The sequence below is a fragment of the Copadichromis virginalis genome, linkage group LG2 (genome assembly GCF_057382275.1).
Source record: "Copadichromis virginalis isolate Kocher_CV1m ecotype Utaka linkage group LG2, C_Virginalis_male_GT1.1, whole genome shotgun sequence".
NCBI lineage: Eukaryota > Metazoa > Chordata > Actinopteri > Cichliformes > Cichlidae > Copadichromis > Copadichromis virginalis.
The window spans coordinates 21,442,790-21,464,840 of NC_140619.1; the positions used below are offsets into that span (position 1 = coordinate 21,442,790).

Sequence of the window (22,051 nt, forward strand, 5' to 3'; positions counted from 1 at the left end):
CTGAGGGCAACAAACATTGCTGCTCTAATGCTGGGCTTACACTGTGTGATTTTTGGCCCATTTAGAGACGATTTTTGAGTCGTGCGACCGATTTGGTGATCGGCCAGATTTTGGCCTTCATCGTGCATCATGTAGTATACGTGGGGTAACGAGAAGCGATTAACACCTCACGACCAGCTCCCGATCATCAATCGCTCGTGAGGGTCTCACCACAGCCGCTCACACTGCTCACGCGCAAACACGTAAACGTCGGTGAAAAAGACGGAGCAGCACAGCTGTGCAGCCTGTGATCTGGACACAAGCGATGGAGGCACAAGTTGTAGAACTTTGGAAAGCTCATCCGAGCCTTTTCGATGTGGCATCACAAAATGATCACGACCACAACAACCGTGAACATAGTTGGATTGACATTGCTGCTCAATCACAGCTGCCTGATCAATGTTTTTCATTAGAAATTTAGCAAAGTTGATGGTGGTGGTGTGTCTGTGTGAGTGAAAGACAGAGAGGGAGAGAGAGAGCGACAGATTTTCTGTTATAACCTTCATTTTATGGAGGCACAGTGTGAGCACTCAGGTCGCATCAGAGCATCGGGCCGTATAGTGTGAGACCTGCATCGTGACCTACGAACTTATAATCCCTGCGAGTCAATCGTGCAGTTTGAGCAGGAGCTGAATAACGTGACTGAAAAAGTCGCACAGTGTCTGCCCAGCTTTAGGTGTACTATCATCCGAGACTTGCACCGCAGTGTCGGCGTTTGTTTCCCTGTTGGCCATGCTTGTTGTTGTGGTCATCTGTTGTCTTCCGGTATTTTCTCCGTAAGCGACCTTTCCTCGACCAATGAGATGAGCGGTAATCTGAATTGTCATACTCGAATTGTCATAAGTGTGCTGTCAGCTCATTGGTCACAAAGCAGGAGAGGGGCTGGGAATTATGTTTTCAAACAAAGTGTTAATTCCATTAACATTTATAGACTACTTTTGATTCTCACTGTATTACAGGACAAAGTGCGTCCCTTATTAGCTCAATACGGGACGTGTACTTTTGTTTCTAAATACGGGACGATTCCGTTTTTTAAGGGACGGTTGGCAACCCTAACGTGAGGGTTCCCGATGGTTAGGTACAAATGCAATCGCATGGCAGGATGCTGTAAACGGCCAAACTTCAGTCAGGAGAACAACTGAGATAATCCCTCCACAATGCGAGGTTAGTCATTAATATACTGCAACAACATGAGAATAGAGCAGCTGCCAGAGAATTCAACATTAATGAATCAATTGTAGGGAAGTGGAGGAAGCAAGAAGAATGAGTTGAGTAAAGTTTGACTTATCTGACTGTGTTTTTTTCACTTAATGTGCCTTATAATCCGGTGCACCTTATGGTCCAAAAAATCCGGTATACGTGGCATCGCATTGTTGTGTTTTGTGTGTGTCTTGGATTCTCATTTAAACCTTTAGTTTTTTGTGTTTTTTGTATTTTGGCTCGTGTTTGTATTTTATTGCTCTTCTAGTTTTGTTGAAGTTTTTGAGTTATTGTAATGACATGTTGCTGTTTTTTGTGATATTCTTGTTTCAGTGCTGTGTTGAAGATAAGATAATACTTTGGGGTTATAACACAGTAAGGTAAGCTAAGGTTAAAAAAATCATAAGTTGGGAAATTTCAGCGTTATAGCGGGCAACTTAAAAGCATAAAGTATAACAAAACTAAACAAGAAAAAAAATAAAGTAATAGGACAATAAATCTAATATAACAACACAAATATCTTCTATTTAAATGACAATATTGTAATAATATGTGATAAAAACTAAAACTGAAAATATTTCATAGTCAGATAAGTAAAGACAGAATTGAAAGTATCGTACTGAAGGTTGTAAATCTGTGTTCCCTGTGTCTGTTTATGTGTTTGTGCCCTCTGTGTATACTTGTCTTTTGTTTTGTAGTGACGGCTAATTTTTCTGTGCTTTGTCATTTACATTATATGCTGCGTCCAATTTCAAACGGGAAGTAGGAAATTCCGAGTTTCAAATCAGAATTTCCCCCGCAAACATCGCAATTTGTCATGGCAGCAGCCACCATGAGTAGTACTAAAATGACTAATTAAATGATATTAAATGATATCACCTTATAACCCAAGCACAACTGCTGTTAATGTAGCTCTATCCTTATAGTTGACAATGTGTGATTAGCAGTTTGAACTGTGTAATTGCAAAGCAGTGACAATGATTCGTGAGGTGTATTTCAGGGTGAAATACAGTGAAACCATTAGCAGAATATACAGAAGTATCACATATGGAAAAGATATATATAAATTTTATAAAGTTTAAATCTGTCTTGTGTGAAACTTGTATGAAAAGCACACAAGAGCCAAAACAGATATAAGATCCCTTGAAAGATTATATAAATGAAACTTGCATGTTTTGGATACTTACTAAAACAATATATGAAAGTAATGAGAAAGTGGCCACTTTCATGAGTAAATCATATAAGCCTTGTATGATCCTCTATATGAAGCAAGCTAAAGCTGATGCAAGTCTTTTATACGTTTTTCCTAGTTGTTTTCCATATGGGAAGCCAGGTATTGTCACACTAAACACACCACTGATCTTGAACAGCAAAGTAAAACTGTGGTTAAATCAATTCTTCCTAAACTATCAGATTTTCTTTCTTTTAACCAGCCGTCTTTTTCTTTGTTTTCTTTCCGTTTTTTTGTTTTGGTTTTTTTTGCTGGCATTTCTTTTTGAGTCATTAAACAAATTCAACCTGTGCTACCATTACTGCATTACACTCTGAGTATACTATTTTTATAATAACACCAAAAAAAGGGGTCATTAATGCTGACAGTTATCAGTCACTGTGCTTTTCCTCTCATCTCTGCAAAGTGTTTTAGTGTTTTCCAGCTCGTTTTCTGAACTTTGAAACCCTCGACATTACTCTCTTGGTTCGCTTTCACAAATCTAATGAGCTTCATTTCCACGTTGCAGTTTGCAACTTTTGGCTGGCAATCAGCTCTAATCAACCATCTGTACGTTACCTGAAGCTCACTGAAGAACACAAACTGTCATTTGGACATAAATTGGGCATTTGCAAGCTAGAGAAGCAGATATTTCCCTAAGGACTGATTGAAGACAAAATTGCATGTTTAAATATTTAGAAAAACAAATTCTCAGTGTTTAAAGTTAATTAAACATTGAGTATCCTCAGCAACCTTGCTTTTATATGAACATAACCAACATACAAACATTTGGCAGCCAGTTGAGTCGAGTCATGTGGCAGATGAGTTGCTCATTGGCATAGACTCACTCACATTGAGTGCCGCATGCTGACAATCTGTCTGCATTTAAAAATTCGATTTTTCTGCCTCCCGTCAGGTAACCAGTGCAAAGGCCTTGCAATCTAAAGCAGTCACAACTATTTGCAATCAGTTGCAGAATGCAAAAAATTTCAGTGCAATTTCACGTAGTTGCAAGGCGTCCATCCTGTGTGTGGCCTAGACCAGGGCTGTCCAACTCCAGGCCAGATATCACCCTGGGTCAAATAATTAGTTTGTTGCCGGGCCCCTGGAGAATTTCAAGACATGTTGATGCTTCAGGTTTGTTGCACTGTGAGTGAAATCTCGTGTCCACTTTGTAATCTACAGTAAATCAAGACCTCGTGTGCTTGCCTTCTGATGGTAATGACGTTGTTTCATTAGCTAAATAATCCAGCTGTTGGCTTTTTATCGCATGATACAAATGTAGCACATCTGCTTCGTATTGTCTAGAAGTCTGTAAGATTTCTTTTAGTAAAAAGTGGCCTTGGGACTTTTGTTGGGGGAAAAACACATCTTCATCCTCCCACTCTGGTTTCCTCTTGACTCACTGTTGAATTAACATGTCGATGTAGATGAACAGCTCATGTCTAGAAAACATACAAATAAGCGGATACTTCGTTGGTGAGCTCAACCAGCCTGTCGGCCCAGAGTCCCTTTTGTTGTTTTAACAGTCAGTGATTTAAGGCAGAGTATGATGTCATCCTTCTCATCACGGTTATACTAAATTGCTCCTCGTTTCGTGTTAGTGCTATTAGTAATGGTGTGTAACAGAGGTTATGTTGATGTAATATGTTAGAGCTCTGCAGTGAATTTGCCTCAGAGTTTCTGAGCTTTTCAGTCTTTCTGCCTTCATCTTGCTGTTCCTCACACTCTTTCTGCTTTAATGAGCCCATCTGCTGGACTGATCTGAGCCCAGATCTGACCCAGACAGATTTTCTTTTCAATTACTGTTTGTGAGGCAATAATTTGGCAGTGGACATTTTTTTTTCTTGTGTCTTTTTTAGCAAACAAAGTTGTGTTTTTCCAAAAGCGACAATAATAATTTGTTTGGAATGAGCAGGGAAAAAACTTCTTAGTAGGGCTGGCTTATCTGAAAAAGCAAAGACTTCTAGCTTCAGAAATGTTTGTGTGTGGTTTGGCACAAATACTTTATTTAGGTTTTTAGGAGCGTTCTGAAATGCCAGACCTGTCTGCAGTGATATCCCAGGCATCTGCTGCAATGTTGCTTTAGTGCTCAGTGCAGATGACTCCTGTTAACAAAGGACGACTTTATTGACAAGGGCGCATGTTAACATAGATTAGCAGCGCGCAGCCACTGAACTGGTTAATCAGAGTGTGCGTATGTCTAAGCTCAAATAGCCTCTTTCTTTATCCTCAAACCTCAAAGCAGTCCAGTGACTTGTGGAGCTAAAATGGCCCCGTGGTTCACACGATGCAGGCCAAACCACAGCTATTTAATGGCTGTTTTTGAATTTTAAAACTGAAATAACTAATTTTTCAAAACATCTTTTCTCTACCCTCTGCACAAGTTAGTCGCTCATAACAAGGAGGGTGGACGACTACAGTGCATCACATTGTTTTAGACAAACGGTGCACAAATGGTTTGACTTTATTAAGACTCATTGAAAATTACATCTGTAATGAGAGAATTTTAAATGAATGCTCCGAAAAATATGAATGTTTTGAAAGCGATTGAACCACAGTGGGTGGAATAACCATAACCAGACACTGAAGGCATTTGTATACAATCATAAAAGCCCTTCTTGGAAGTTAAAAAGTCTGTTTATGGTGTCTACTCTAATTTTATTTCAAAAATATGTACTTACAAAAAGAACAAATAGTTTAAAAATGTTGATTTCAAACATAAGTAGCAAGCTTGTTAGCCAAATACGCTAATGACTGATTTTTCCATCCAAGACCAAAAAGAACATAATTAACCAGCTTGATTACATACATACCAAAGCTGCATACCAGTTCACACGCTGGAAACTAAGGCTGTACTCGGAGTCCTTCTGTGTTGTTTCCTCTGCTGCAGCAAGACTCAAACATCTTGCTTTTGATAAAATTCTAAATTTGATCTTGCCTAGCGTTTTAGCTAAAACCTTTTCTGTCTCTGGGGTCTCATTTTGCTCTTTTGGAGCCTAGTGCATATGTACAATAATGTTTTGGCTCACAGGTTGGCCGCTAGACTTTATGAATGCCAAGAGTCATAAATTCTATGCACTGGGGTGAGTTTGCAAATATTAAAACTCAGTGGTAGCTAGACTTGTGCTGTCATCAGCTCTTTAAAAATCTATAGCACAAGTGCTGTTTGGACAATACCCAAATGATCACCTGGAAATCTGACAACAGCTCTTTAATTCATGTGTTTCCTGATTTTAGGTTTTAACACCTGAACCACCCACATACCAAATCCCCTTTAGACTCACACTGTTAATGGAAAGTTAGGATGGATTTTAAATGCCTCGTATTAGTTACATTAAAATGAAGAAGGTATAAAAACAAAGCACTCACTGTGAACAGGGCCACATAACTGCCTACAATAAAATAAACACATTCTTATAAACTCATTTTCTAAAAGTAGAACTGTGGAATTGTGTCACACCATCTGCCTTCTCATCCACCATCCACTCAGCTATACCCCACTCTCTGCCTTAGAGTCAAGATGTTTGTATTCAGTGGACTCAAACATTCACTAAATTAGGAATTTACCAATTTGAGGAAACCTCATAAAACAGGAGATGTTAAGGTTTTATTTTCACTGTGAGACTGACACTTATCTGAGCACTCAAAGCACTTTACACAACTTGCCTCATTCACACAAGAGCAACATGGGGTCAGCATCTTGCCCAATGATATTTGGCATGGAGACTGGAGAAGACTGGGATCAAACCACCAACCTTCCAGTTAGTAGGTGACCTGAGCTACCATGTGAGCGACAGGCAGTCTCAAAAGGTCAAACACATTGCAATTTAAGAAAACACCAGCAAATAGAAACACACACAGAAAAATGTTACAAGTGTTACTCGCAGTAATGACAGGGAACAGCTGCAGAAGTGACACGATAACAGCTAAACAGCTAACAAACATGCACCTACCGTGTTATATAAATCATGTGATTAAAACATACACTACCCTGCACCATGTTAGTCCTTCACATGTTTAGTTTTCTGTCACTTCCACAGCTGCTCCATCCTGTTATTGTCTCCCCCAAAAACACTGCTGTGTTGTTTTTGTGTCCTTTGCAATGCTTTTCTATATTCTGGTGTTTTGTTACTGTAGTTTTATATATCAGGACACTTTTTTTTTTTTAAAAACAAAAAAACTTCATTGACCCTCACATGAACACCAGTGTATGACATATTGCACCATTATTACTGAGTCGACAATCAAAAATGAAGCAGCGTGTGACCCTTACTGCTTCTGAGGTAAAGCAGCCGCCAGCTGCTGCTGATCAAATAATCTGAAAACATCAATCCATCAGAGCACTCTTACACTTTGTCAACCAAGAATAATCATTTTCTAACAATTTACAGAGCGCTGAAGAAGCTGCAGTGAAAACGATACAGGATAATGATAACGAAGAATTTTCACTACAGTACAAACATTATGTACATTACTGAAGGTCGTGGGGAGACATAATGGCAACGTATAACCCTGCAAGAGTAATATTGCATTAACCAGTGAGGATAAATGATTTTCAAAATGTTAGCTAAATTGACTAACTAACAATAAAATCAAAACAATTAAAAAAACCCAACAGCAGCTAGAAATGAGAATGCATTGTTTGTTTACATCTTTGTGAAATCAGTGAGCTATTGTTTCAGAAGTCCTTCTCGTTGAGTTTGAATGGTAAATCGGCCACAGGTGTCATTGTAGCATGTGCCGTGTAAGTCCGCGGCGATTCGTAATTGCGCTGTGGATGGATCCGCTTTATTTGTTTTTGGTGCTTAAACCTCTGTACCCCCGCTGTGTCCCGTGCAATGTAATGTCGCTATAAATAGTGCTGAAGTCAATCTCTCTGTCTTCCTTTGTTTTCTCCAGGTCAGCCTACCAAACAACTCCAGCTGTGTTGAAGAGATTCTGCGGGTACGTTGCTTGGGTACACACACAAACACACACACGCATGCACAGTAATTGCACTGATTATCAGCTGTTTTCTGTTTGTTCACAAGGAGCTTGGTCCCTCTCCAGAGTCTGATTTTGCAAAGGAAGGACAGGGAAAAGAAAGGGGACTACAAGGCAGGGAGGGAGAAGAGAAAGCAATCTGTTGGCTTAGGTCAATGATTACACAAGTCCTTTTATTTGGATGACATCATACAGACATCTTTTCCACAGACCTATCATCTCCTTTAACCGTTCTTTCTTCCTCCTTTCTAGCTGCATGTAATCAAAATCACACAGCAATACATTTTCCCACAGTTTCTCTCTCCTGTCTCTTCCTGGGAGTGATGTCAAAACAAAAATGTTTCCCTCGCTAATCTTCCCTCACTGCCAGTCAGAAGATTAGGACGGGGACCGTCTTTGACTTCTTTATGTCAAGTTACCGCTTTCACTTCTCGCTGTCTCTCCTCTCTTGCACTTGGTGCGCCCTCTCTTTCTCCCTCAGTGTCTGTCTTCCTCCCTCTTCATTCCTCTCTGTCATTCAGCCCCCTCCCTCTCCTCCCCCTCCACAAATCAATAGGCTGGTCAACAGGCTGTGTGACAGATAGGCTGCTGTGAGCTGCATGAAATGCCTTTGTCGATAATATTGGTGCTCTATTGAATTCAGTCTGTGGTTTTTAGCTGTGTCAAGTGGAAAGATCAAGGAGTTCAAAATGTGAGGTGAGGTGAATCGGAGCACGGGGCCTGCACTTCATTTTTCTCTCTCTGTAATGACACGGCTACAAGATGTTTGTCACAGGAACATTGTTGTCGTGGATGTTTGCACAATTCAAGGTAACGGTGTGCATCAGAGATATTGTACAGTAAAGTCAATCCTTCTGAGGGGTATTGACTTTTTACAGTGTTTGAACCACTGGAGCACCAAGCTCTATGATATCCATGCTAATGTTTTAGCTTATGGTAAGTTCACTATAAACAAGAAGCATTATCTAAAAATACATCATTAATGAGCCAAAAGGGGACTGTAGGCAAACCAGCTGTTCCTGCCATTAAAATGTTTAAATGAATTGTATAATGATTGCATTTGTCCCTAACCATCGGGAACCCTCACCTTAACTTTTATCAGTGGAAAAAAGTGCTAATGTGTTTATATTATGCTAACATAGCTGTGTAGCTAGCCACCACGTAGCACATCATTATATACCAGCTAGCCAAACTTCAGTAACCCTACAAACGTCACTGCTGTTTAGTTTTCTGTCTTCATTTATGTTGGAAGTGATAGCAGAGCTGTACGTCTTCATTTCTTCGGAAATTCCTCTGTCAAAACAACATGTTTAGGGAGAAACTAGCGAGCTAACTTCAAACTTGGTTAAATTTAATAAATTCTGTTTTCATGGATACCTGGATGTTGAACTTAATTGTTACACCTGGTAGAGCAGAACGCTGATCATTTTATTACAGATGAAAGAATTTGGACAGTTTGTAACTCTCAGTGTTGCGCCAGTGTTCGTTTGACTTTGGGACCTGAAGCGGAGTTTGGACCCGGAAACGGCTAATGACGTCAGACTTAAAGACTGGATATTTGAGCTGTCTGATTTTAACATTAACCTAAACCTAGCCAATTAGAAAAGTAAACTAATATCAAGAAGCCATGATTATGATGATATATGTGTATGTAGATAATTACATTTTTACATTTAATGGCTGCATTTACCCTCTATGTTCCTACCATATCTACATTGTTACATGTGTACTGTGAGTCAGACGCTAGCTAGCTTTACCTTGGAATGACGCAAGCCAAGAAAACTAGCTAGCTTGTTGTAATTTACAGTTGGCATATTTTTGGACAAGAAACAAAGTTAACCAATTAGAGAAAACTTGGGAAAAATCAATTGATATGTGTATATATAATATGTTCTTAAAAAGAAGGGCAGAGTAGCTCATCGACAGCAAAAGGCCTGAAAGACCACAGAAAACAAAAGTGATATTAACAAGGAGGTACATGCATAAAGTCTTCAATCAAGAGACGCCTTCATGAATGGAAATTTAAAAGATTTATACCAAGTTGCAAACCTTTGGTTACACCGAAGAATAAAAATGTCAGATTAGAAAATGTTTGCCAGAAAACATCTAAAAGAGGCTCTTTGGAATGATGAATTTAAGAATAACTTGAAAGATTAACAGAAAGATGGGAAGAGAAAAAAAGGCAAAAGAGAGAAACAGCTGGTGATGTGAAGCACACCACATTATCCATCTAACACGGAGCACGCAGCGTGCCCTGTTCTGCTTCTTTATTAAAAAACAGAGAAGGAGCGAAAGGAGAGAGCGAGGTCGGTCGTGTTTTCAGTGCACGGTGGTGGATAAATGTACATTTTGCATGTCTGTGTCGGGGCGTAATAGATGTAGATAATGGAGAATATGACAAATTGATAATAACTGGGAAACCATTTGCGTTTAACTATGACAGACTGAGTAACTCACGCGCAGTGGCTGCAATATCACATTTACAGACACATGCAAACACAAATTCAGGAGAAAACAGCTGTCCTGTCTGTGAAAGCACAGGAACTCTTCAAGGATGGACTCAATGATGTTAATGATGTCAGAGAGCGGTTACCTAGCAACACACCATATGTCGTCAGGCCAAGTGCATTACGATTATAAAGAGGGAAAACACAGCCACACACTCATGCTCAAGTATCGTCATTAATGTATAGCTCAGTTATACACACAACCTTACCCACACACATACGTCCTCCCAGACTCATGTGTCATCTGATGAATAGCATTCATCTACCAAGGGGGGGTGAAGAGATGGATGATGGGAAAATTCTGGCCCTTTGACATCGTGACCTGCTGCACGGTGGCTGTGTGAGTGGAAATGAGCATGTAAAAAAATGGATTTAATGACTTTACCAACCATTTTAAACACATGTCACAGAAAAAGAAGTTATTGGTCATTAAAACACATTTACCAAGAATTCAGTTTTCAGGTGATGGTGGTTACAAAGGACATCAAGGAGGGAATCAAAGCTTTAAGAAAATCTATTTGGTAATTTTCCATATTCAGCCTTCTATGTGCCTCCTTTCCAATGTTTGTGAGAAATAAAAACAGCCAGTACCTAACAGATTATAAAGCTCCAGCACACCCACCCACTCATGCACATATGTTTATCTTGTTAACTAATTGATGCTTCTACATACTGAGATTGGAATTCAGCTGAGAAAACGGTGTGATTAGAATAATTGAAAGGGGATGCTGCTGCTTCTGCTGCTGCCTTGTGCAGCTCTGTTGAAATGCAGCCAACTGGAGTCAGCTTTTATTTTGGTAAATCACCAACTCTGCATTTGCACCAATCCCTGGTGGGTCACTAACTCCCTAAGCGCCTTCCAGTTTATACTAAAACTTATACTGAACCCACCCTGATTGGGTGCTGGTGCAGCACAACCTTGACTGAATGCTGACTCCACTCCACTGCACCAAAGACGTTGCATAAGCAAGCCCCTTTGTTCCAATGGGCTAAACTTTATCATGATTAGACACCAGGTAAAGGCAACACAAGTGCAAGCTGTGTATCCTTTATTTAGCTGGTTATAATGACAGAAATTCTGCTACTTATGAATATCTGTTTAAAATAATATATTTAAAAATTTGTTTGTGTGTTCAGGAGATGACCCATTCCTGGCCTCCTCCACTAACAGCCATACACACTCCTGGGAAAGCTGATCAGACCAAATTTCCCATCCCAAACAAGGTTAGTATGCTTTTTCTTCTACTACACCCAAAACCTTTCATCACTAAATTCAAAGTGGCTCACATTAATCCGTAATAGTGTACATTCTCTCCGAATGACACGCCTGCTGATGCATGCTTCCTTCAAAGTTGTTATCATGTTCTTGGGCCTTGATCATTTTCACTTTAAGCGTGAGTCAGCGAGCGGTGGAAAAAGATGCGATGCAGTCGTGAAAAACCTTTACTTATACTGTGACACTTATTGGAGGGGCGCAGTAACACTAACTGCAGTCTGTCACTGAAAATCTTCAGTCTGCTCATTAGCTCTGATTCACAAATTTACTGCAGCAGTGATGCTGGGATAGAATCACATTACTGTTGGCTCATTCTGCACAGTGGCACAAATGACAGCCAATGAAATTACTGTGTTAAGGTCTATTAACACATAGTGAGTAAAGGGGAAACTCCCAGTGCATCATGGGAATCCCCCAGCAGCCTACACCTGTTGCAGCATAACTAAGGGAGGATTCAGGGTCACCTGGTCCAGCCCTAACTATATGCTTTAGCAAAAAGGAAAGTTTGAAGCCTAATCTTAAAAGTAGAGATATTTATTTATATTTAAAATCTATCAAGTTGTCAGATCAGCCATAATATATATTATAAAAAAAAAAAAAAAAAAAAAAGTTTCCACTTGTTAAACAACACCTTTGGTTGTTGTTGGTATAAATTGTAAGAATCATAGTTTCTCATTTTGTTCGGCTTTTTGTCAGATTTTTACCAATAAATCATTAAGTTGATGCACAAGTTGTGGATGAAAGGCAAATTTTAATGGATTGCTAACGTGACCCCACTCTGCACCCCTACAAAGTTTTATCATAATTAATTCAAAAGTTTTGGAGATATCATATTTACAGACAGACTGAAACCCAAAGTCTACCAAAATCATCACCTCGTTGGCGGCAGTAATAAAAAAGTATTTTCAAGTAACGTCAGCAAATCAGGCGAATTTCAAAGTTTCCACCTAATCACTGGAATTAAACTTACTGACAGTTTAATGCAAAGTTATTCACTTGGCAACAAAATACTTTCTTATTAACTTAGCTATTACCGTCTATTCTTACTGTCCCTTAACATGTTTAATCGCTCAGTCAGGAAAAGGGCAAAACAGTCTGAAAAGACTTTGTTCCACCGCTGACACAGCGTGGTCTTCCTTACTTTGTGAAGCAGAGGACCGCAGGTGAACACCGCTAATAAGCACCAACGGCGTCCTCTGTGTGTTAGGTGTGGCTGTGTGCAGGCAGGAATAGGACCCAAGGTGCAGACTCCGGAGACAGACGTGAACTCAAAAAGGCTTTAATGCTGAATGCAACATGACATAACTAGAAAAACTCAAAATAAACTTACACCGGTGGACAGGCAAAACACACAGCAAAATAAACGGTAGATCGCGACACAGACACTAAGAAACACAGGGCTAAAATACACAGAGGGAGCAATCAGGGAATGGGTAACAGGAGGGAAACACAGCTGGGGCAAATCAGGCCTAACGAGACAAGAGGAAGCAAAACCAGACATATTAACATCACACATGGACTTTCAAAGTAAAACAGGAAACATAACAGACTCACGGGCAGGCACTATAACAAAGGGAACAGAGACACTGACTGGATGTGGGGATACAGCAGAAAGGGGAGACAGCAACATGGAACACAGACAGAAAACCAGAACACTAAAACTCTAACCAAACCCCACCCAGAGAACCTAAACTAAGAATAATCCTAAAACCCATAAAGCAAAGCTAGAATATAATGAAATAACAAAATCAAAGAACCAAAAACACAAAAACACTGGGTCAACGACCCAGGGACCCTAACACTGTGTTTGACTCACCAGTTCAATTATCTCTCAGAGCTCAACACAGCCAGCCTGTAATCAACAGAACAAATTCATCCGTCGAATAAAAAAAGAAAAAAGTTGAGGATCTGCAGATCACTTAGACTTTAGAAATAAATAAATAAGATAAAAACTACTTCAAGTTGAACGCTTTTCCACTTTATCGTTTAATCGTTCATCAAAAACAAGAAAACTGAGTGTGTATTTAACAGGAACAGTGATAACAGCCACAGCTGAAGAGTCAAGGAAACAAAGATCACCTACAGAAATGTCATCAGCAAAATAACTCTGTATCCTCACCTGCACTGTTTGTCTGTCATGTTTGAAAAGTGGCGTTCAGGCACAATAAAAGCAGACTGAAGATTTCAGAAGATCGATGTTCAAAGTTTCACCCGCCGCTACAAAAAAGGGAAGATTTACGACGCCTTGTAATATATATATCTAGAAGATTTGCCACATTAAAAGAAGCAGCAATGCTGTATTGAACATTTATCTCTGAGGTGACGATAACAATTCTCCCTGAAACAGCAGACTGATTTTTTTTGCCTCATGCTTTTATGAATTACTCTTAATATGCAAAGTGCCTCATTGGTGTTGGTGTGAGGTGAAGTAGGAATGTAAACACAGAGGCAGTAAGTCTGACTGAGTACTTAATGAATTAGGAAGGACTGTTGTGGCGCCTTCAGCCTCCAGCCTCACACTAATCCTGCGTCACAGTGAGTTTTAAGAATGAGGAGGAGCGTCGACGCGGGGAGATGAGAGGCTCTGAATTCTGTGTAATGGCATCCTTGTGCTGCTGTGAAATCAATAATGACATCTGTTGGTTTATTCATTCAACTCGTCTCCCTCTGGCTTTCTCTTTCCTTCTCTCCCGCTCTCTAGGAGTCACAGCATGTGACCTCGGGCTACAACACCCAGAGTAAGTTTTCCCAGCGTAAACACTCACGTATGAGCTCTGCGATAATTAATGCTGCCGAGGCCATTAAAGGCAACGCCACCCAGGAGGAATGTGAGAAAGGCAGCTGACGTTGAAATGAAATCATTGCCACGGGAGGAGGGTAGTCGGAAAAACCTTTGCTTTTAACTTCCTGGGTTCATCTGAACAAGTAATCAGACAAACGTGATTACGTGATGAGTGGAAATCGGGGGCTTGTGTTTGAACTGACAGCATCACATTAGAGTAGATTAATGAGGGTAAAAGGTTCTGTCACAGTGTATATTAATTCATGCATAACATTTAAAAAGTAGCTCTTTCTTGAAAATGCGTCCACACGGCAGCAGTTGTATGATCTCCTGCGTTTTCTGTCATATAAATACTGTTAGAGGATTGATGTTAACCTCAACCGAAGTTTAGATAGTGAGGTCAACATATGCACAAACAATCACGCTGCTTTAAAAGCTCTTCAGACTCACTTTAAATGCTGAGTTTGAGGTTTTTTCCCCCTATTATTGGCTCTGTGTGATGTCAGGAAGCAGGGATGGCCTTATATGGTCATAGCACAGCTCTAGCTAACAAAACAGAAGCCCCACCCACCTGCTGCTTTGTCATTCATTTCTCAAATGCGTGACTGAGCCAGTCAGAAGAAAGATGTTTTAAGTTAAGGTCATTCTTTTAGCCAGTGAGCTCAGTGACACAAACATGTTGACAACCCCCCTGGCAACCACTGGTATTCTGTAAGTGATTGGCAAGTGGTTGCTGGATGTCACTCGCTTAAATCAGGCACTGTGAGAAGACTGTGCTGCTCCCAGATCCTCCACAGCAACTGCCAGCAACCTTCAACATCCACTCACAACCTTCTGGGGAATACGGAGGTCCCCTAGCGAGAGGTGGTTGTCAGTTGGCTGCTAACCAACCTGTGGGACCTGGGCAATCAGGCTGTTGTATAACATAAATATGGCTTATTTTAAACTGTGAATCATGTGAATCCTCTAGTATGATTTAGGAAGAAAAATACAGAGCTGGAAATAAGAATAACAGGCCCCTATAAAGATGTTTATACAATTAGATATCTAAAAACCTGTGTTGGTGGTGGAAGTTGCACACAGTAATGGATTAAATTGTTGATAAGTCAGCCAGGTGGGCCGGAGTAATTTACATATCTAGATCTGGGGCGATTGTGGCTCAAGAGTTGGGAGTTCGCCTTGTAATTGGAAGGTTGCTGTTTCGAGCCTCGGCTTGGACAGTCTCAGTCGTTGTGTCCTTGGGCAAGACACTTCACCCGTTGCCTACTGGTAGTGGTCAGAGGGCCCAGTGGCGCCAGTGTCCGGCAGCCTCGCCTCTGTCAGTGCACCCCAGGGTGGCTGTGGCTACAATGTGTGAAGGGGTGGATGACTGGATGTGTAAAGCGCTTTGGGGTCCATAGGAACTAGTATAAAGCGCTATACAAATACAGGCCATTTACCATTTTATCTGATCACATTCCAGGCTGATTTGAGATAATGAGACAATAATTAAAACAAGGTGTTAATGCTAACAATCAGATGTGATTATGTAGATAATGCGTCCAAATGCAGATTGCATATCAGAACCAGGTGTAAAAAGCTTTGATTCCTAAGACCTTATGGATATACCGCATATTTACAGATAACACATCTGGTTAATGGTGATGGTGTTAGAGGTTGAAAAACACCTTAAATACAGTTTTCTATTTCACCGGTGGCCTCTGGGCTCCTGTGTTTGTGTGTGTGTTCTTCCATCGGTTGAGACACCTCTGAAACCACAAAATAGGTCATTATGAATCAGTCAGAATAAAGCAACACGCCATAACACTGTCAAAAAGCTCCATAGTTGAGTCTAGCTGGTCATCCATTGCATCCGTTTTTAACATACTATCAAGCAGAGAGGAAAAACTGTTTTGCCACAGGTTGATAAAGTCATACAAAAAGCGATTACTTCAGGTTATTGCTGCAAAAGGTGGAAAAGGTGGTTCTACAAGCTACTGAATCATGGGATGCATTTAGTTATTCACAGTCCTGTGGAAACTTTCCTTTTTCACAGGACTCTACGCTAACTTCACCTAGTACTGCATATAGTACCTTACAGTATTTCCGACTCCCAGGGTTGATCAGATCATGAAAAGCTTTTCTGAGGTTGTTGCTCTTTGTTAAATCCATCTTGTAGTGTTTTGAGTTATTTGTGCCGTATATAAAGCTCAAGCATTTCCCCACTGGCAGGTTTTTCCTCTCTGTGTAAGAAAAGAAGAAATACGACTGACTGGAATATGAAATACAGCAAAAAGGATTCTGTTCACAGACTCCTCTGTATATCCACTTGGAAAATAAATAATCTCCTCGTTTTTGTCAGAGTGTTTCAGTTTGACTTTTATTGCAAAAGGACATTTACTTACTGTTTTTACCCCACAATCCTGTTACCAAAGCAAACAGATACACACTGGAACAGAGTGTCATATTTTCCAATGTGACAGTACTGCTGGTCTACAGTGATGTGAGTTTGGCTTCCTGTCAAACACTAATCAACACACACAGACACAAGTCTTGACACATGCAAAACTGTGATACAGTGATTGAATGTCCTCTGTTGTGTTGCAGAGCGATGTACTGTATCAGCTAACAAGCCTGCTGCTAAACCACCAACTGCACCGCAGAAGTCGTGAGTATATCTCTCTCTTTTTCTCTGACACACACACACACAGAGAAACTGAGAATTTCTGACCTGCTGCTGCTGCTTCTGCTGCGTTTGCCTCAAGGTAAAATTAAACTTGACTCTTGGATGAAATTCACTGGTGGTAGGAGGAGAAAAAAAAGATTGTGTGGATCAGAGCGGGAAAGTGCAGCTACATTAATTTAACGTGAGCCAGGAGCATATTGCAACATCTCTGGCTGCAACCCACTCCACGCATCACTCACAGAGCTGTACGGCAGGATGAGAGTGGAAAGGCACAAATCTCGACTCGTAAGGCCGCGTTATGACCCCGGTTTGCACTGCACGTTTGCTCGCGACGAGCTTAACGAGTCAAAAACGCAAGAGCAAGTGAGAAAGGAAGGATAAAACTGAGTGTCATTACGCTAGCTAGCCAGCTTAGCTCCTGCAGTGGTAACTTAACCCAACTTACCCTGATGTGGATTTGAGGCGGTTCATATTTTAACAGTGTCAGTAAGATCAAACTGCTGCGTCTCTCAGCTCATCTCAAGCCAAGCGCTAACCTCTGGGCATGAAACATCAAGCTAACGTAAAGTGTAAAAAACGTCAGTTTCTCCAGACACCCCTTTAGGCTCTCCAGAGGCAAATCAATCCCCAACTTCACAGATGAAACTGACATGTTTACAGCCTGGTACAAAAAAAATCAGTTTTTAACCTTGAAAGTGAATTTCCTCATTTCATGACAACTACATACGGGGTGACTTTTTCCCCTTTTATGACTGACGCTTTGAAAGGTGCCCCAGATGGCAAAAACTGCAGTTCCACTAGGTGCTGCTTGAGGTTGGCTCCAGATACATGTAAGTCCCCACAGACTCCCATGTTAAAATGTCCAACATATTTACAGCTGGGTACAAAGATGGTTTTGACTTCTATGGAGAGTTTTTCCCCTGTCATATCAGCTGTGATTATATGATATTTTTTTTAATAACTCATCCACTTGCTAGCACCTGCTCATCTGTTGCTTTGAGTCATTAAGCTGGACCTCTCTGCTGTGTTACTGGCTATTCCATGTCTGAAATTGTGTCAAGAAATTGGTGGAGAAGCTTGTTGCAAATAGCAGCGGTTTCCCTAACTCAAACTGAAAAGTGACACATAAGAAAATCTGAAAACTGTGTAACCAGATAGGAGTCAGAAGTCATGTGACTTGTATACCAACTACCACCTTACCTGCCTCTCCATCCTCTCCATTGTTCTTTCAATCATGGAAAACGACACTAACTGGCAACCTAGTAACCTAAAATGTGAGAAGAAGGGGTGGTCAGTAAATGAGTCAGCAATACATCTGCTAAATATACTTAGACTTTATCCTGAAAGTTGTTTCTTAAGAGAGTCATAGTTACTCCCGCCGTTTACCCATGCTTCATTGAATTTCTTCACTTTGACATTCAGAGCACTGGGCAGAAATCACATCGCGTCAACACCCACCGTGGGCCTTCGCGATGCTTTGTTTTAATTAACTAATTAAACAAGTTAAAATTAAACTCCGTCTATATATGTATCCATCTCTTCTCTTTTGCTTATTCATATCAGGGTTTCATAATTCTTTAAAATAGCTTGCATGTAAAGTTTATCAGCAGCCACAAACTGTTTAATTACACAGAAATTTATTTTTAAATAAGTCTTTATTATATACAGTATAATGCTGTAACAATGTAGCAAGCTGCTTTTTGCAGAACAAAGAACAAAGCTGTGGAATGTTTGTAGTTTTTTCAACACTTTTTACTGCAGTACACTTTAAATAAAGTTGTCTAACACTTAAAAATAATCACAGACACAGTTGAACCCCACTTATGCTAACTTTAGCCATTTTGCCAAATACATTTTGAGCTAAGCTAGCTAGCTAATTAGTTAGCGAGAGCTAATGAAAGCTTGTCATTTCAGCTTTACAAAGCCAGAGATATTAGAAAGGATAAACAAACCACTTGAAAAATCCCAAATAGGAGGAGGAACTCTGTAGTGCCAAAGATGATAATATTATGACCCATATTTTTTCTGTCCTATTCCCTAAAAGTCTAATCTCTGCAGTGCTACTGTAACACCTGGAAAAACAGTGTTTGAAGACTGAGCCACAAATAAAATTATTGCAACAGTGTGCTCGCTGTCTCGTAGCCTTTGAAATGGTGGCTTTGAAGTCAGGGACCAGGTCTGCGACCGTGCTGACCTGTTGCTGTCTTTAATGGTTGCTGTCCTGCACATGCTAGTCTCCTTGTTAAAGATATTTCAGTATCTAAGGAAGAGGATTTTGATCTGCTGTCACACCATATCATATAAAGTAGTACAACTCTCGTGTTACTACATCTAATGAGAGTTTTTAAGTGTCAAGTGTGATGCATTATTTATACACTTTATTAAAAACCTCATTTAAGGGTTAGAGAGTATTTGGTGAGGATGGCGTCAAAAAGCACTCTCCTAAAAAAGACTTGATGGGTAGGAGATGATGCAAAAATCCTGCAACTTAAGAAAAAGTCAAGGCAGTCTTGTAAGTTAGCGGTAATTCAGCTGGATGGTTTGATTAAAGTCCCAGGTCAAAATGTAAGTTCTCATTTCCTTCACTTTAGATATGCAGTTAAATAGTTAATTATATCTCCATTAGGATGAAGTCTGTGGGAGCTGCAGTGCTTTCTGTGCCGTTTTATGCTAAGCTTTCAAAGCTGATAAGCCCTTTCCTGTTGATTACTCATGTATACCCCACAGTGCAATTTTTTCCCCAATCTTGTATTCAAATATAAATGCTGCTTTGTTTATTAGGGTGAAATAATTGTTATTGGTTAAAAACAATGCCTAGTTTACTGCTGCCATTAGGCCATTCTCTGTTTTCACTGTGATGCTCAACAGGCGTAAAATGTTCTCTTTAATTAATGAATAGGCCTACCTCGTCTTATTCAACAGTAAATGAGCTGTTTAGGCTAATTGCTATATTCTTTGCTGAATGTTTACTATGTCTGGCTTTACAGAAAACTCATCCAGCTGTAATCCTTCTCCAGGCTCAGTACCTTAATGCCCAATAAGAAAAACACAGTGAATTCTGCTATTTCATTATAGTCGATAGCGCAGTGAGTAAGAAGTTTTGTGACACTGTGATCCAATCACATGATATTCATTTAGGCAAATGCATGAAAAAGCCTCCTTTAGTGAACCAGTTTTTGAGCTTTGCTGGCTCAGAAACACAGATAACACCTTGGTTAGTGTCTGTGAAGGTTCTCAGTCATCCAGGTCATTGTAGTCAAAGGAGCTTTCAAAGAAAAGCGTCTGGACTTCTTTAAGTTGTTTGAAGACGTTTCACCTCTCATCCAAGAAGCTTCTTCAGTTCTAAGGTCAAATGGCGGAGACTCCCAGATTTAAACCCAGTGGGAGTTTCCCCCTTAAGAGGGACAAAGAACCCCCTGATCTCTCACCCGAAACCCTGGCTGATTGAGACCCACACCCGTTTTCACACCTTGGCTGATGTGATTAGAGGAACATCAGGGGGTCCTTTGTCCCTCTTTGGGGGGAAACTCCCTACATTATCATTGGAAAAGTGCTACCTTTGGTGTCCAGCAATCATTAACCATAAAACTGGGGTCCAGGTGGTGGTATTACTACGCAGGTAAAGTCTAAAATAGCAGCCTGCCAAAACTTTCCTCAACATTTGTTTTTAAAATGCAGTTATTAATAATAAGAAGAAGAAATACTTTATCGCAGTCAAAACATGAAAAACAAGATTTAAAAACATATCTAATATCGATATCAGAAAACAAAATAGTTCAGAAAGATAAAAGATTATACCAAAGAAGAAACTCGATCAGATAGAAAATGCAAAAAAGTGAATTCATAAATCTAAACCTGATACAGGAAGTAGCTTAAAGCTAAAATGAAGCAGGTGTTGTTGCATTACGTGGTAGAGATTTTTTTTCTACCATGTACAGTAAGTAATCACGGTGTTAATCATTCACAGCTAATGTTTTGCTTAAAAGACAACAAACTATGACCCAAATTAGTTTACAGTTTCAGTGATCAGCTGTATAAACCTCGGATTTTGAATCTCAGGGACCTCGACCTCCAGGTCAGAGGTCAAGTTTTCTGAAAGTCTTGCGAATGTGATGAAGAAGACATAATCTTAACTCTGACAGTGAACTTATGCTAAGACGATGAACACGTTAGCGTACCGTTATCCGTCCACTCCATCCAACTTCCACTTTACACACCGTTTTGGTCTCCGGAGGGAAAACTGTGGCTCTTTATCTGCTGAGCGCTACGTTGTGCTCCAGGGAGACGAGTGTCCAGGCAACCGTGTGTACATTTAGATTTGCAGGGTGAGCAGATGCACATGTGGAAGTATTGAGTAATTAGCTTAGCGTGGCTTTGATTGTGGCTCCTCCTCGAGTGATGGAGCTCTGGTAGCGCTGAACTTTTACCAATAAAAGGACTCAATTTTATAAAGGCAATTAAGAGCATCTGCACCTAGTAGAAATGTGATGTTCTGCTTTCTAAGCTCTGCATGTCATGGATGCTTTAGTCCATAACTCATTTATATCTTGAGTGCGTCTGTCCTCCTTATTCTCTCTTGTGCATTTTATTCATTTCCCTGCCATGCTTCCCTTCCTCGCTCTCTCTCCCTCTCTCTCTATTCAGCCTGCATCTCCCTCTCTTTCAGTCGCTGCCACCACCACTCGCTCCCCTTCACTTCCCCATCATTATCATCTCCATCTCACTCACTATCTCTCTCTCTCCATCTGTCCCTTCTTATGAAATAAAATATGAATCCATTATTCATTCATTCAAACATATCTATCATCGCCGTGTGCAGCGCCGTGCCCCTTATCTGCAAAGCTTTTTCTTATTGTGCTTCGGTTATTCACGACTCATACAGCCCCATCTGAAAACACCACAACACTGGGGAGTATTTTTTAGCGGTGCAAGCACTGACAAGAGTGGTTCGTGAGGCAGTAAAAATCCCCTTAGGGGATTCTCCTGTCATAACAATAGCAGTGCAAGCTTAAAATAACAGTAGTTTGTGTGGAGGGTTTATATAAAGCAATAAAACATGGGAACTTGCCAATCCACAGCACATAAATACTGAATAATTTGTGTGGTAAGGAGCAGGTGATGCTGTGAGGGAGGTCATGTTATCGACTGCGCCTTATATATCTCTTTCATTGGAGCTGTATTGTTAGCAGTTGATCTCTCGCACGGGGAGAGCAAAGCAAACACGAGAATAGGAGAAACAGGGCAGCGACCAGGTTCTTTTTCCAATTAGAAACCTCTTTAAAAAATCAGCGTGCAATCGTGATGAAGGGCCCGTGTCTGCCAAGCACCTCCTCTTTTGTTTCCAAGAAATTCTTGGCCGTAGGTCAGCAGTTGTCAGACAGAAAGT

General features: G+C 40.4%; 1 protein-coding gene across 1 annotated transcript in view; it reads left to right on the forward strand.

The window, feature by feature from the left end:
• aff2 (AF4/FMR2 family, member 2) overlaps positions 1-22,051 on the forward strand; it is a 208,992-nt gene that overhangs the window by 101,283 nt on the left and 85,658 nt on the right. The window contains exons 5-8 of the mRNA XM_085473161.1: positions 7,352-7,396; positions 11,080-11,166; positions 13,920-13,956; positions 16,587-16,647. Coding sequence (XP_085329287.1) covers positions 7,352-7,396; positions 11,080-11,166; positions 13,920-13,956; positions 16,587-16,647 — 230 coding nt within the window. The remainder of the gene's footprint in view (positions 1-7,351; positions 7,397-11,079; positions 11,167-13,919; positions 13,957-16,586; positions 16,648-22,051) is intronic.